General features: G+C 36.8%; 1 protein-coding gene across 1 annotated transcript in view; it reads left to right on the top strand.

The window, feature by feature from the left end:
• Positions 1–16416, top strand: part of LOC148947770 (snake venom 5'-nucleotidase-like) — an 82774-nt gene that overhangs the window by 29100 nt on the left and 37258 nt on the right. The window contains exons 3-5 of the mRNA XM_089095423.1: positions 3425–3622; positions 5879–6086; positions 8064–8273. Of these exons, the coding sequence (XP_088951549.1) occupies positions 3425–3622; positions 5879–6086; positions 8064–8273 (616 nt within the window). The remainder of the gene's footprint in view (positions 1–3424; positions 3623–5878; positions 6087–8063; positions 8274–16416) is intronic.

Raw genomic sequence — 16416 nt, 5'->3', positions numbered from 1 at the left:
ACACTACTAATTTGTTTGATTGGATTAAAATGCCCAATTAAATTGATAAGGTCACTAGATGGTGCTGTGTAAACCAACCAAGCCCAGTGTTTGACCAAATCAATCGACGGACCTCTTACTGGGAACACCACCCCCTTCTTTTTTGAACAAACCCCATCTTTAAATTCAGTTTCATATTGAGACACAGTAATACCGATATCTAAATGAGAGTTGGCCCTTTCAAAAATATCAATATAACTTAGCGTTACTGATTATTTTCCATCTAAAAAAGTGAAATATACAAGGGTGACACTGGACCCCTCCTTTCCATGTACAGCCCAGTGGTCTAAATTCGTCTTGGTTGCGTCATCTGCTAGAGGCTGGAATGCTGATATGAGGAAAGCGTACTTGAAACATTTTTGACCTGTTTCAAAACAAATTCGTTGGACACCACGACAACCTACTCAATCAGAATTATATTTTAAAACTATTGACCTTTCACCACCTGCCCCCCCTCTTAAAATAACATCTTTCTTAAATTTACAGATATTAACGCTTAAATTTTCAACATAAAGAAGAATTTACCCACTTCCATGTTCGCTATAATTCTCAAGATGCGTGAACAATTGGCATATTTACTCAGAAAAACACCCTCATATTTACCTAAATTTGATAGACTACTCTCATCTTTGTGTGTACATACAGATAGTAAACCTCACTTTTACCCTCGTTTAAATAAAACACCTTTAAAACAATAGACCTCTTAATTGAATCCCTCCCCCTCCCCACAACTGAATTTGGTTCTTTAGCAGTGCGCAAATTCTATCTACATAGTCATGTACAATTTTTACGGGGTCAAACACAAAAGTACCCCACAAAAGTGAATTAAATGGGTCACCAAAGGTCGCAGTGTAGATAACTATTATATTTAAAATTGAGTTTGACAGCTGAAAGTCAGGAAATGGTGTCAATTGGATACTACCGCCCTCTCCCCCTCTTGTATATTATCCCCCCTAACCTAACCTAGCCATAATTTTGTCTAGAAAGCATTTGTCTCAAAGAAGCCCCACTCCCCCCTTTTCAGCAAATCAGGGGGGAACAGTTTATTTTCACCTTGCAGCGAAGCTGCTAGAAGCGAGGCACAGCCACTTCCCCCCTCTCCCCCATATAAACACTGAGTACTCAAAATGAAAAACAATACTATATGAAACTATTTATCATAACTGTCACCAGCTCCCCTTGCAATTACATAAGATTTACCCTATCGCTAATTCGACTGGAAAAAAAGTGTCTTTCTGTGAAACCTACAAAAAGCTTAATCCTCTGGTTTCGTAGATCCCGGATGACTGTTGACAGGATGCGATAATTAACTCTATTTAAATCTTTGCGGAACTGATAAGAGATAGGGTGACTGCTTAAATGGAATCAGCATATTAATAGCTGACAGAAGTCAGTTGTCACTTTAGATAGAAATAGAGAAAGCAAGAATTTATCGAAAAAAGAGAATTATTTCCTATGAAAGAATTAAAGTCGTTAACGGGGGGGGGGTTACATGGTTAAAAAGAGCATATTTTATAGTCTTCTAACGACTATAAAGATAGCATAGTGGAGTTTGTATTAGAGGGGGAAGGGGGGGGATTTACCTGAATTTACTGGAGGGACTACTAATAATTTTATTTGAAAAGAAATAATAAAAATGTACTAAAAAGAACTCACAATATTAATCATTGTTGATGAAGTGTCCTTGTCAAAAATTTCAGGTGCTCTATCCAGTGTGTCTTGGAACTTTCTCAATGTTTAATCACAACGCATGTCCGTTATATGTGAAATCTCAAGGGAGAATTGCGATGTAATGGGGGAAACCATATGTAACCAGCCCTCTGATTGACTTAGAAGGAGATATAACTGACTCTCTAAATGGTTTAGAAGGAGGCATGTACTTCCTGTTTCCCATTCCTGGATTATAACATTCTCCCTAGCGTACACCTGGACGAACAACAACAACAAATCAATTGACCTTGGAAATTTAGTTCCCCTAGTCGAGTCCTGAATCAATATATTCCCCCTAGCGATTATGTAAATTATCCTCAGTGTCATTACACTTGGTCAAACAACAAAAACAAAAAATAAATCGACCTTGACATCATCCATTAGACATTAATAAACCATGAATAAATGGAATCCCGTTCGGAGTTAGACTCAATTGTAGATGACAGCACAGTGTTCGTTCAGTATTCTATTCCCATATATGGTGCCCCGTCATGAGTTATAGATCAATACATTTCCCCCCACCGTTAAGGCGAATGTGTAAACTGCACCCCGGAGTCAATACACTTGGAAACAACAAATAAATCGACCTTGAAAAAAGGGGTCATTGACTCATTCGTGGGTTGATAATACTTGAATAAATTATAACCTGTATGCGTTAGACCAAATTGTAGATGGCAGCACATGTGTTCTCGTGGGAGTTGATTGGTCATTCCTACTAATATATAAGGCTACGAGCCTGAGAAAATATGCCTTTTTTGAAAAAGGGAGAAAACACCCTCCTAAAAGTAAAAGAATCTCAATAAAAATCACACCACCAGATTCAGCGTATGAAAGAACTACTGTCGAGGTTTTATGCTTCTGTCTGTAAAAATATGGAATATTGTACTTTTTGTCAGAAAAAAGATTACAGATACGTGTTTATTTTTTTTACCCAGGGTGATTGTATCGAACCAATGGTTCTAGAACATCGGGAGAGGGCTCATTTGAACAAAAATTAAAAGTTCTAGTGGCATTCTTAATTTTACGAAAAATATTAGAGGGTAACTAGCTCCTCTCCCACGCCCCTTTTTCCCAAAAATCGTCCGATCAAAGTTTTGAGATAGATATTTTGTTCAGGATAGATAAATTGCCCCAAAACTACGCTTTTCGAGATAAAATGACCCCCCTACCCTTAGGGATTGGTCTTTAAGTAATTTTCTGTGCGGAGGGAAATTTTGGAGTTGAAGTTTTCAGGGGAGATCTTACACTGGGGGGATTTGACAGAGTTCCTATACGAAATTCTTTTTACTTGTCACTTACTCTTTCCCAGTCAGAAAACAGGCAGTATCTTTAAACGCTCACATATGTTTCGTACCAAATCTCAGGGCTGTTGACCGTCCAACAATCGAGCAGCGTTACTTTGTACAACGCGGTTTGCTGTTTAAAGTTACAATGTTGGATGGTAAGCCGTAGATAACGCGGAACTTTTTTTTGGCAAGAACAAAAAAAAAAGATATCTTGTTTAAAAGACGTCGCTGATAGATGCAGGAAGCGGTTAGTAGCCTATATATTGTTTATTTGATTTAAAAACTGCTGTTTTTTAATGACTGAGGAACGCATCTTAGTATATTTGTATTTTTTTTTTTTTTCTTTTTTTTAATAAGCCAAACTCTAATATCTATTATTTTCATGATAGGCACTTGGAAATCATGAGTTTGATGATGGAGTTCCTGGGTTGTTGAATATGACACTACAAGCTGAATTCCCAGTTCTTGGAGCAAATATTGATACAGCTTTAGAACCGGAATTGGCCGATACTATCGACAAATCTGTCATTGTTGAAATTGGAGGTCGTCGGATCGGAATAATTGGCTTTATAACAAAAAACACAGACGTAAGTGAGTTTTTTGCGCTTAATATCTGTTCAGCCAAGATTTAATCTGATAAAGGATGAAAAATATCTTCACTCTCACTCCCCCAGGGTGAGGGGGGCAGACTCTAGTAACCTCTATTTTAACCTCTTTTGACGGCATTCTTCTATTTTGACCCATATCACATCCATTCTTGATCTTTGAAAATTCCTCAGTTTCACCAAGGTCCTTAAATCAGGATGTAGATGGGAAGGAGCCTCTTGTTTCAATCTAGAATACATTCCTCAGTTTCACCAAGGTCCTTAAATCAGGATGTAGATGGGAAGGAGTCTCTTGTTTCAATCTAGAATATATTCCTGAGTTTCACCAAGATCCTTAAATCAGGATGTAGATGGGAAGGAGCCTCTTGTTTCAATCTAGAATACACATTTTCTATTTCCTCAATTTGAAAAACTAATTGTGTTTTTTGAAGGCAAGTGAATATTGTGTTTTTACCAACTCATATTCAATTTCTCATTTGCAGAATCAGGCGGTTGAGCTCAGGCTGAAAGGTCGCTGGAGCTGTTTAAAATGTCTTTGAATAGCTTTCAACTAATTGATACTTTTCTAATTATTGAACGGAAAGGTATCAGCTTAATGGTCCTTGTTCTATCGGTTTGTTGGACCTGTTTTTCTCTTCTTTTTTCCATAAAAAGTATTGACCAATAAATAATGTTATAAGTAACTGAACAGAATTTTTATTATAGTATATTTGTAGTTAAAAGCTTCTCATCCTAGATAACTTGTTTTCATCTCGATTAATTATATTCCTATAAGCAAAATACAGAAGGATTTGTGAAGGACTGAGGGGAAGGATTGAGAACTGAATCTAGAAGGACTGAGGAAAATAAAATCCTTTCAATCTAGCTCAGAGTAAATAAGTCTACATTGATCTTGACATCATACGTCTATGTATAAAATGTATAACATATTTCCAAAATTTCTCATTTTCTAAATAGAAGTATAATCTTGTAAAAAAAATTATTTTGATATAGCTATATTTTGTCCTCTTGGAAAGTGTGTTGTTTGGAAAATATGTGTCGGGGGGTTAAGGTCTCGCCTTCAACAACATAAAAGCAAGTACGTGTCTATCAGTGCAGGTGAGGTTGGTGGAGCTAGATGTAGAGTGGATGACAGAAGTCTTAGCTTTCCGACATATCGCCTATCGTCAAGCATATTCTGGATTTCGAGTGGATAACAGAAATCTTGACTTTCTAAAATATCGCCTATAATCAAGTATATTCTGGATTTCCCCCATGGAGGGTTTCGAATATTATTTTTTACTAACTTTTATGAAAATTATAGTATTAAACTTGTTTTTCCTGCAATTTATTGGGGGTTTGACCCTTTCGTCCATATGATTACTGCACTATAAGCTGGTTTTCCATCAAAGAAGTGTTTTTACAACTATTATCGCAAATAGTATCATAAAATCGATTATGCAAACCCGGTTACAGAGCTAAGCTTAGCGGGAATTGGACTTGGAATTTAAAAAAAGGCAGAAAACGCTGCACCCGGGTGAACAAAACTAATTTACCTTAATCAGCATTTGATATTCAAGGCAAAATATCTTTAACACGTTTAGATTTTATTTTCATTGTATTTCAGTGAGGTCTTGGCACAATATCTTAGAATTAAATTAGATTGCAAAATGACAGATAAATTTTTTGGCCACAACCACGCAAGAATTGCAATGAATATATTTTATCCGTTGGTAAGATATCTTCTTAGAAAGAGTATTAAATTAGAACATGCAGTTGTGTCTTTAGATCTTTTTTTTTCGTATAATAGCGTGATCATAGCAGAAAATATACTCCGTAAGATTATTTATAGTGAGAAAAATTCACCGAATAGCATTATTTCTAGAATTTGAAAGGGAAGACCACCCTCTTAAGTCTCCTCATGGGTGAATCTCCAGCATTTTGTTGGGGGGGGGGGGAGGGAAGAGGGGTTCATATCCGGATAGTCAAGGGGTATGGGATGTATAATAATTTTTTCTCCATATTATTGGGGTTGGGGCAACTGCCCCCCTTGTCCCCCCAAACAACGCCCCTGAGTCTCCTCGTAAGGTATAGTCCCTTTTTTCTGTTGAACTACTTCCTGTTCTTCTACTGCCTATCCAATTCACGAACGTGATGACAATCTTTATGGTGGGTGGGTGGGGGGCTTGAGGCTATATTTAATACATAGAACAATATACTTTTATTCAAAGTTATTTATACTATATGTTCCTTTTTTAGATCCTTGCTTCTCCCGGTGAGAATCTGGTGTTCCTTGATGAAATTGTGTCTCTTCAAAAAGAAGCGGATCGACTTAGAGAGGATGGAGTTAATATTATCATCGCTGTCGGTCATTCTGGCTATGAGGAAGATAAAGCAATTGCCGCCAATGTCAAGGGTGTTGATCTCGTTGTCGGTGCTCATAGTCACTCCTTTTTATGGCCTGATGGTATTTAAATAATATTACGTAATAATAAAAATAAATCTGTCTCAGCTATAAACTGAGAATCAAGCTCGTATCATCGATTACACAAATCGAAAATCTTTAGTTATATTTTGTAAAAAAATAAGACCTTGGGCCAGAAGAGGCCTCAAAGCATATTGTTGTGACCCAGGACGTATAAAATAACATTTAGGTTTAGTAATTTGGAGTTAGAAACCCCTAAATCGTGCTACATTTGTCTAAGCGTAAAGAAAAAAAAATTACCAACAAAAATTACTTATCTTTGGTATTCAGAATATACACAGTTTAATATAATACACTTTCGGTTTCATAGTTTCAGGAAATAAACTGTGTAGCGATGTCCTTATAGGCTAATTTTAATCTTATAGGTAAAAATCCACTTGTTCTACATGGTTGCGACCCAGTGCACCCCAATATTCGTAAACGGCACCATCGGCTACCCTAGAAACAACCCTCAAACCAACTACAGCATATGTGTACCGCCCCCTGAAAGATACAGGCCTCTAGATTACAAACAATTATTTAAATTATGTAACTAAAAAAATGCCTCTTAAATGCCTCTTGTAGTTCTGACAGGAATATCTTCTGATGTACATGTAGTGCATGCGTTCTCGACCGCAAAGGTTGAACTGGTACCATGTGTTATAGATGTCGATACCGGACTAAGTCCAAGGGAAGTAATTACTCGTACTTCTTAGGCCGAGCCTAAATCTTTGTGCACTTCCATCATAGGGAAACTCTTCTAGTGTCGCAAATCTTTGAAACTCTTCTGGTTTCTTGTTTTAAAATTATTTTCTTTAACCTTCATCTTCCCTGCTATGATAACTCAGCCCCTAAAAACACGACAAAAAAAAGAACTAAAAATAGAAAAATAAACGCTCTATGGTATTCTACAATCTACACCCTATATTCTAAATGTATTTAGGAATATGGATAAAATATTCCAAAATCCCTTCTTTTCTTCATTGTTTTTATTTGTCATATTTTATTTTTGGCTGCTCAGTTTTACATGTGAGGGGAATTTTCCGGGTGCAATTTATCTTTTGAGAATTGAAATCCCTTCTAGATTTAAATTAAACCTGATAGGGGTTACTAGAATTGGAGTAAATTTTAAAAAAATTTCTAGAAGAAATAGAGAAATATTTAGTAAACAGTCTAGAGTGAGGTGACCCGGCTAAAATTCAATAAATATTAGGACTAAGTCAAATTGAGTGGTAAACAATTAGCAACATGGTTTATAATATAAAAAATGATGCTCTGAAAGACAGACCCGTTCCTAGGGGGGGCAGCTGCCCCGGTTGCCACAGTTCACTTTTTTCGGATTTTTTTTTATTACATTTAGGTCCGGGGGGGGGCCTCCAATTATTTTTTCCCCGGGGACCACCAACCCTAGGAACGGCTCTGATCCCAGGAGAGGTTAAACTAATTTATCTTGAAATTAGGTCTAGAAGGAGAAGATGAGGTGTGGAGGGGGCAGTTTTGCCGTGGCACTAGAGATATATTTGAATATTATTCTATCCAGGAACACAAAAAGTGAGCCCTATTTTTCTACACAGAATAAAACTGTTAGTTAGCGCATTGTCAACATCAAAAGATTGAGAATGTCGATGCTCAAGGTTACTGTCTAAAAGTGATATGTATTTTTTATTAGGCATTTCCGATAAAGTTCACATATTTTGTGAAATGGTAATGCATTAGACGAATTTTTGGTACATAGCAAAGTTTAATTTTTCAGCAACAGTATTCAAGCAATTTAATTCTGACAAGAAAACTCTTTTTTTATTTTCCCATCTTACTGAAAACAGACAATTTTAGTTTCTTTTTAACTTTTTCTCCGGGGTCCTCGTCTTTATTTACGGATATTGACTGTTTTTTCATTGATGTATTCTGTCCCCATCAAAAGGAATAGCCATTGGATATTTTCCGGATATTGTGTGGTCATCCAAGCATTTTGAATTTTAGGAATGCCACTTCCTGCTGAAGATCAACCACGAGGTCCATATCCAACAATTGTTACCCAATCAGACGGGGAAGTAACTCGTGAAGTGCCAGTAGTCCAAGCATATGCGTATGGAAAGTATGTGGGCAACTTGTCATTAAGATTCAACTCAATGGGTGATGTTTTGGGATTTGAAGGATTACCAATTCTTATTGATCAGTCAATTGAACCAGGTAAGTCCTTTGTAAAAATTATCAGATAGTGAGTTCATTCTGGTTCTCCAGAGATTACTTATCCAGTTTTAAGGTTATCCCTATTCAGAAAAATACTTTTCACACTTAAAGAATGCCTTTCTCCCTCAGCTTAGGATATATGATATTGTATCTCTTTTTATTCTTTAAATTTATTTTTGAGTTTTTAAATAAATCTATCCCTACTCAACCCAAAGACCAGGCCAGAAGGCTCCATGGAAATAAATGATATGCATATATTTCATTATATTATTTCATAGTGACAATGTCTATGAAACAGTTTGTGGTAACGAAATTTAAGCAAGGAGCCATTAGTCCTAATAGTAACCGAGACGGCAAAAAAAGAAGCATTGCTAGCAAAATACTATTTTTGACATCAAAATACTGAGTTTTTATAGCGAAATTGGCTTTTTTTAGTTATCACAATAATAAGTTTTTATAGCGAAATTGGCTTTTTTTTAGTTATCAAAATACTCAGTTTTTATAGCGAAATTGGCTTTTTTTAGTTATCAAAATACTAAGTTTTTATAGCGAAATTGGCTTTTTTTAGTTATCAAAATACTCAGTTTTTATTGCGAAATTGGCTTTTTTTAGTCATCAAAATACTCAGTTTTGATAGAGAAATTGGCTGTTTTGGTGTTTCCAAATATACACAGTTCATTGTGGAGCGCGAGCAACACTTTGGTTTTGTGCTGTTTTTTTCCTCAGTCCACCAATTTCAGCTTATTGCTAGAAAGTGGTAAGCGTCCAACCTCCGCGGTTTTTACGGAAAGTGTGGATTTCAGGCTGGGTTGAGTAATATAATATTACATTTAGAGGTGCCCCGTGTAATTCTTGCCAATTGCCAAAAAAGATTGTTTTTGATGGTAATGATAATTTTTTCAAAAACTGTTTTTAAATTTTTGCTTACCATAGGCCAAAGTATAATCACCTACGGAACAAGTACTGACAAGACCTATCCTCTCCAAACTAAAGAAGTGACCCTTTGTCCGCGTCTCCGGAGACGATTCCATACCTATGCGAACCTGGCTACTAAATACCGTAGTTACACAATTCAATACAACTTTCCCGGTCACTCGTCGCCTGAATCACGCTTTAGCATAATTTATTGGGTCGTAGCAAAGTACTTTGGCTCGGAGCGATTAAGTAGTACAGCACTTTGTGTCTAGAGGCGCTGAGGTACGCGGGGTCACTTTTGGAGAGTTTTGTCAGTACTTGTTCCGTAGGTGATTATACTTTGCCATAGGCTGAACTTCGTTCTTTACTACGTTGCAATGATCAGTGCAACCATGATATCACACACATTTAGAAAATCCTTCAGCTTTTTCTTAGCGAGTCAAAATTTAAAGATGTAACCTCAGCGAATCCAGGTGCAGAGTCACTCAAATATGACATCATAGTCATTTATGGTTGTAACCTGTGCTGTGTGGCGTCGTTCGTCGGCTTCCATATGAATATGGGGTTTTTTCAAAAATTTTATTTTTACAATAATATATTTTGTTAATTACAAAAGGCACTAGATATTGGAACTTTCTCTCAAAAAAGCCCTTAAACAGCTATATTTGTTGTTCTAGTTCCCCGTTAGCGGTGACGAAATAAAAAAAAGACACATTAGTTCTACCAATGCAGAAAAAAAAAAAATTTTCCTTGTTGTTCAAGGTGGGAAGCTGTAACTTTCTTGTGTGGGGTTTTTAATAATGGCAATTCCAATGGTGCATTTTCATTTCGATCCAAGCCTTTATTTATGAGTTTTCAGGATATATTCGAAATTTCCATTGATTTGTTTTCATAACCAAATTTTACCATTAAGACTAATTAGAATCATAACTACTATTCTTGAATTAGCTTATAATAGCAATTGTTCCCACTTGAAGGTTTTTTTTTTCAAAAAGCGTTTTCAAATTTTTGGTTTCTATGATTCGTGGTTCGTTCTTTACTAGTTTTCAACCATCGTTGAAGTAGCTTTGCAAAATATATACTTTTCAAAATTAAAATTTGCAAACAGTACATTTTATTCAATAGCATGTGCCAGGTTGTTTGTCCAAAGTGGAGACGCTATTCTATGATCATTCAAATATCTTTTAATTTAATTATTGTCTATTTTACCTACTTGATGCAATTATATTGCAGGATCTAACTTTTGAAACCAAAATAAATAAATTAAATGAGACGTTTGAAACCAAAAATAGGGAATAATAAGTATTTTTATAGGCAGCGCAATCGTGCTGCCTAAGTAAAGAACGATGTTGGCACAATGTGTTATTTATTTTATGTTCTAGACCAGGGCACTTTGTATCGAAGGAGCTGTAGTAGAAACTTCGAAATGGGCTCATTCGATTGGAAATTGGAGTGGCTTGTGCCCTTTTTAATAGTCGAAAGTGATTGGAAGGCAATTAACACCCCTTGCACGCTCACCATTTCCCCAAACACATCCAATAAAAATTTTGAGATAGCCATTTTGTTCAGCGCAGTTGATTTCCAGACAGAAATTATGTTTTTGAGGTGGACACTCCCCCACAGCACACAGGGCAAGGGTTTCAAGTTATGCCCTGGGGGCATATAAGGTTTTTTATAGAAAGCTTTGTCGTAGAAACTTCAAAAAGGGCTCATTCGATTAGAAATTCAAAGGGCTAGTGTTCTTTTCAAGATTCAAAGTTATCGGAGGGATCGATACCCCCCCCCCCTCACACACACACACCTCGTATTTTCCCGAAATGTATCTGATAGAAATTTTGAGATTGTCATTTGCTGTTGCAGAAAAATAGTCGAAAGTGATTGGAGGGCAACTAACCCCCCTCTCGCCACCCCCTTTTCCCCAAACACATCCAATCAAAATTTGGAGATAGCCATTTTTTTCAACGTAGTTGAACGTTCTGGAAATTAGGTCCTTGAGGATGATAACCCCCCCACGGCCCTCAGGGCAAGGATTGTAAGTTATGCCCTGGCGGTATATAATGTTTTTATAGAAAGCGTTGTCGTTGAAACTTCAAAAACGGCTCATTCAATTGGAGATTGAAATGGCAAGTGCACTTTTTATAGTCGAAAGTGATTGGAACGCAACTAACACCCCTTCCACGCCCGCCATTTATCCAAATACATCCAATCAAAATTTTGAGATAGCCATTTTGTTCAAAGTAGTTGAAAAGTCCGAAAATTATATCTTTGAGGATGACACTCCCCCGCAGCCCTCAGGGGCTGTGGGGGAGTGTCATGCCCTGGGTTGTATGTTATGTCCTAGGGGAATATAAGGTTTTTATTGAAAGCTTTGTCGCAGAAACTTGAAAAATGGCTCATTTGATTTGAAATTCAAAAACCTAGTGCCCTTTTTAATAGTCGAAAGTGATTGGAGGGCAACTAACCCCCCTCTCACGCCCACTTTTACCCCAAACACATCCAAAAAAAATTTTTAGATAGCCATTATGTCCAGCGTAGTTAAAAGTTTTGGAAATTAGGTCTTTGAGGATGATAACCCGCTCAGAGCCCTCAGGGCAAGGTTTGTAAGTTATGCCCTGGGGGCTTATAAGGTTTTTATAGATAGTGATTTTGTAAAAACTTCAAAAGAGGCTCATTCGATCGGAAATTGAAAGGGCTAGTGCCCTTTTTAATAGTCTAAAGTAATTGGAGGGCAACTAACCCCCTCTCACGCCCACCTTTTCCCCAAACAGATCCAATCAAAACTTTTAGATAGTCATTTTAGTCAACGTAGTCAAAAATCTTGGAAATTAGGTCTTTGAGGATGATAACCTCCCTCAGAGCCCTCAGGTCCAGGGTTGCAAGTTATGCCCTGGGGGCTTATAAGGTTTTTATAGATAGTAATTTTGTAAAAACTTCAAAAAGAGCTCATTCGATTGGAAATCGAACACAGACCGCCACAGACCTCAGGGTAAGGGTTTTAAGTTATGCCCGGGGGCATATAAGGTTTTATAGAAGGAGTTGAAACTTCAAAAAGGGCTCATAGAAACTTCAAAGGGTTCATTCGATTAGGAATTCAATAGTCAAAATTTTGTATTTAATAGTCAAAAGTGATCGGAGGAAAACTAACACCCCTCCTGCGCCCACCATTTCCCCAAAAATCTCCAATAAAAATTTTAAGATAGCCATTTTGTTCAACGTAGTTGAAAAGTCCGGAAATTATGTCTTTGAGGATGACACACAACCCTCAGACCAAGGGTTGTAAATTATGTCCTGGGGCCATATAAGGTTTTATAGAAAGTGTTGTCGTAGAAACTTCAAAAAGGGCTCATTCGTTTGGAACTTTGGAACTTGAAAGCGCTAGTGCCCTATTTGATATTCGAGAGTGATTGAATGGCAACTAATGCCCCTCTACCGCCCACTATTTTCACAAACATATCCAATAAAACTTTTTAGATGGCAAGTTTGTTCAACGGAGTTGAAAGCTCTGGAAATTAGGTCTTTACCAGCCTCTTCATAGAAAATTCAAGAAGAACTCATTCAATTAGGAATTGAGAGGGCTAGCGCCCTTAATAATAGTCAAAAGCGATCGGAGGGCGAATACCCCCCCATACCCATCATTTCCCCAAACACTTCCGATCAACGTTTTGATGCAGCAATTTTGTTGAACGTAGTTGAAGGGTTCGGAAAATATGTTTTTGAGTATGACAACTCCCTACAGCCATCAGGGCTAAGGTTGTAATTTATACCCTGGGAGCATATAATGTCATATAGAAAGTGTTGTCGTAAAAACTTCAAAAAGGGCTCTTTCGATTGGAAATTGAGAGGGCTATTGCCCTTTTTGAATCGCCTTAATTGAGGGAGAATCGCCTTAACCCCATCAATTCCCAAACATTTCCGATCAACATTTTGATATAGCCATTTTGTTCAACGTAGTTGAAAAGTCCGGAAATTATGTCTTTGAGGATGACAACCCTCCCCCAATAGCCCTCATGACAAGGGTCGTAAGTTATTTCCTTCGGGTATATAAAGTTTTTATACAAAGTTTTGTCGTAGAAGCTTTAAAGAGGACTCATTCGATTGGAAATTAAGAGGACTGGAGTAGTATCTCTCGTCTGGATTTGCGGCCTTTACGTTCCTTCCGGTTTTTCTGGTAGGTAATTCTATTCTACAGGGGCATTACACCCTTTCAAAGAGAGTGAGTATCCTCTCACATAGCCTTATACTTCTACGACGCCCCCGTACCAAACAGGTTCTACAGGGCATTACACCTTTGCCAAGAGATTTACGCAATTTAAGGACAAGTTTTTCTGACGTAGATTTCTAGTTCATGATATTCACGTTTTTTTTTATGTTAAATCCGTGGTAATTCATATGTAAGTTGATTAGTATGTTTTTTTTTTTTAACTTTTCTAATATGTTTTTAAAAATATTAATACTAAAGCTAAATACAATCCATTTTTGGAACTAGGAGCGAGATTGTGTGATGCTATCAGACTGATTTCGTTTCATGGGTTCATTAATAGAAGGACTAATGTTTATGAAAAGGGTAATTACTTCTTTAGTTTACGAGATTTGCGAATTTTTTTTGCGAAAAGATATTTGCGTAAAGGTATTGCGATGGTTAAGAATGCCTCACGGGTAATTAAATAATGGGATGCTTGCATCAACAATACAAAGAATATGCACAGATACTTAATAGATTTGACGATAACAAGAGACATTGCTAGAAGGTATTCAATAGCTTAATTGAAAAGTAACGATAGAATGACATTGTGACTTGACCTAGCTTTACCTCGCCGATGTGGTCTGTATAATACATAAGTAACGTTTGAAATGTATTGTCAATTTAAAAAGAAATGGCTGAAAAGTGTTTTGAGGGAGATGGGTTGCATGGAGGGTTCAGTTGCACGAGGGTTCAGTTAAAGGGGATACAGTTGCATGGGGGTTTCGGTTATACAGGGGTTCAGTTACAAGGGGGATTCAGTTGCACGAGGGTTGAGTTAAATGGGAAGTGAGTTCCACGAGAGTAGTGCTTTGTCGTGGTTTAGCCGTGAGGTCCCTTACCACAACCCCAAAGGGCTCTGCTCCCCCCCCACCCCAACCCCGAGGGAACCCCCTGGTCCTCGTAGGTTCTCTAGGCTCCCAAAGGGGCCGTCGTTTACCTTCTAACTTTTAAATTCTCTTTATTTTCAAAGTTCCGTTTGAAGAAATCTATTGTTTTAAGCCAGTGTGATTTTTTCTTTACCGGGTGTTCGTTCAAAAAAGTAAGAATTTCTGTTAAATAAATAATTCTTATATTTTTTCCATTCAATTGAAGTCGAGGATTTCTGTTAAATAAATAATTGTTATACCTTTTAAAATGACTTCACGGGGTTTGAGGGGGTTCTGTTGTTTTGAGCCGTTTGATTTTTTCTTTACATGGTGTTCGTTCAAAAAGCGAGGATATTACGTGTGATTTTTTTGGGAAGTTTAAGGAATTTATTAGTTACCGAGAGTTCAATGACTCCTCCTCTCAATGACTTCCAGGGGTTTTATGACTCCTCCTCACAATGAATTCAGATGGTTTTAGGACTCATCCCCCTAGCCATAACTCCATTCAACCTTGATTTGAAGATATAAGACTTGATGAAGTATTTTCTGCTTAGCAACTGCATTAATGACTTCCAAGATGATAGGACTTATTTTTTAATTTAATTGCGAATGAAAAGTTAAAGTCTAACATAAAGAACAAGGTATTTCGGAGGGGGTAGCTAACTTCATATACGGGACAATTTCCATTCGTCTTAGTTTTTAACGATGCTCCTTATTTCTAGTTGAAAATGCTTATTTTTTAATTTAATTGGGAATGAAAAGTCAAAGTCTAACATAAAGAACAAGGTATTTTGGAGGGGGTAGCTAACTTCATATACGGGATAATTTCCATTCGTCTTAGTTTTTAGCGATGCTCCTTATTTCTAGTTGAATATGCTTATTTTTTAATTTAATTGGGAATGAAAAGTCAAAGTCTAACATAAAGAACAAGGTATTTCGGAGGGGGTAGCTAACTTCATCTATGGGATAATATCCATTCGTCTTAGTTTTTAACGATGCTCCTTATTTCTAGTTGAAAATACTTATTTTTTTAATTTAATTGGGAATGAAAAGTCAAAGTGCCAGAATGGTTGAAATCCACTAGCTCAGTATTGGGGTCTTAGCTGTTAAATAAATAATTGTTATACCTTTTAAAATGACTTCACGGGGTTTGAGGGGGCTCTGTTGTTTTAAGCCGTTTGATTTTTTCTTTACATGGTGTTCGTTCAAAAAGCGAGGATATTCCGTGTGATTTTTTTGGGAAGTTTAATGAATTTATTAGTTACCGAGAGTTCAATGACTCCCCCCCTCAATGACTTCCAGGAGTTTTATGACTCCTCCTCACAATGAATTCAGATGGTTTTAGGACTCATCCCCCTAGCCATAACTCCATTCAACCTTGAGCGAAGATATAAAAGTTCGATGAAGTATTTTTCTGCTTAACAACTACATTAACAGCTTCCAAAATGATAGGACTTATTTTTTAATTTAGTTAGGCATGAAAAGTCAAAGTCTAACATAAAGAACAAGGTATTTCAGAGGGGGTAGCTAACTTCATATACGGTATGATTTCCTTTCGTCTTAGTTTTTAACGATGTTCCTTATTTCTAGTTGAAAATGCTTATTTTTTAATTTAATTGGGAATGAAATTTCAAAGTCTAACATAAAGAATAAGGTATTTTGGAGGGGGTAGCTAACTTCATATACGGGATAATTTCCATTCGTCTTAGTTTTTAACGATGCTCCTTATTTCTAGTTGAAAATGCTGATTTTTTAATTTACTTGGGAATGAAAAGTCAAAGTCTAACATAAAAAACTAGATATTTTGGAGGGTATAGCTAACTTCACAGTAGGGATAATTTCCAGTCGTCTTAGTTTTTTAACGATGCTCCATATTTCTAGTTGAAAATACCTCTTTTTTTAATTTAATTGGGAATGAAAAGTCAAAGTGCCAGAATGGTTGAAATCCACTAGCTCAGTATTGGGGTCTTAGTCCACCAGTCTGAATGGTGGAAATCCACTGGCTCAGTATTGAGGTCTGAGTCCACCAGCCTGAATCATCGAAATTCACTAGCTCAAAATTGGGATCTCAGTCGACCAGCCTGAATGGTGGAAATTCACTTTCTCACAATTGGGGTCT

Source organism: Artemia sp. Qi Xiang Cuo, chromosome 10, assembly GCF_049724085.1.
Source record: "Artemia sp. Qi Xiang Cuo chromosome 10, ASM4972408v1, whole genome shotgun sequence".
Lineage (NCBI taxonomy): Eukaryota > Metazoa > Arthropoda > Branchiopoda > Anostraca > Artemiidae > Artemia > Artemia sp. Qi Xiang Cuo.
This window is presented reverse-complemented; position numbering and strand designations above follow the sequence as displayed.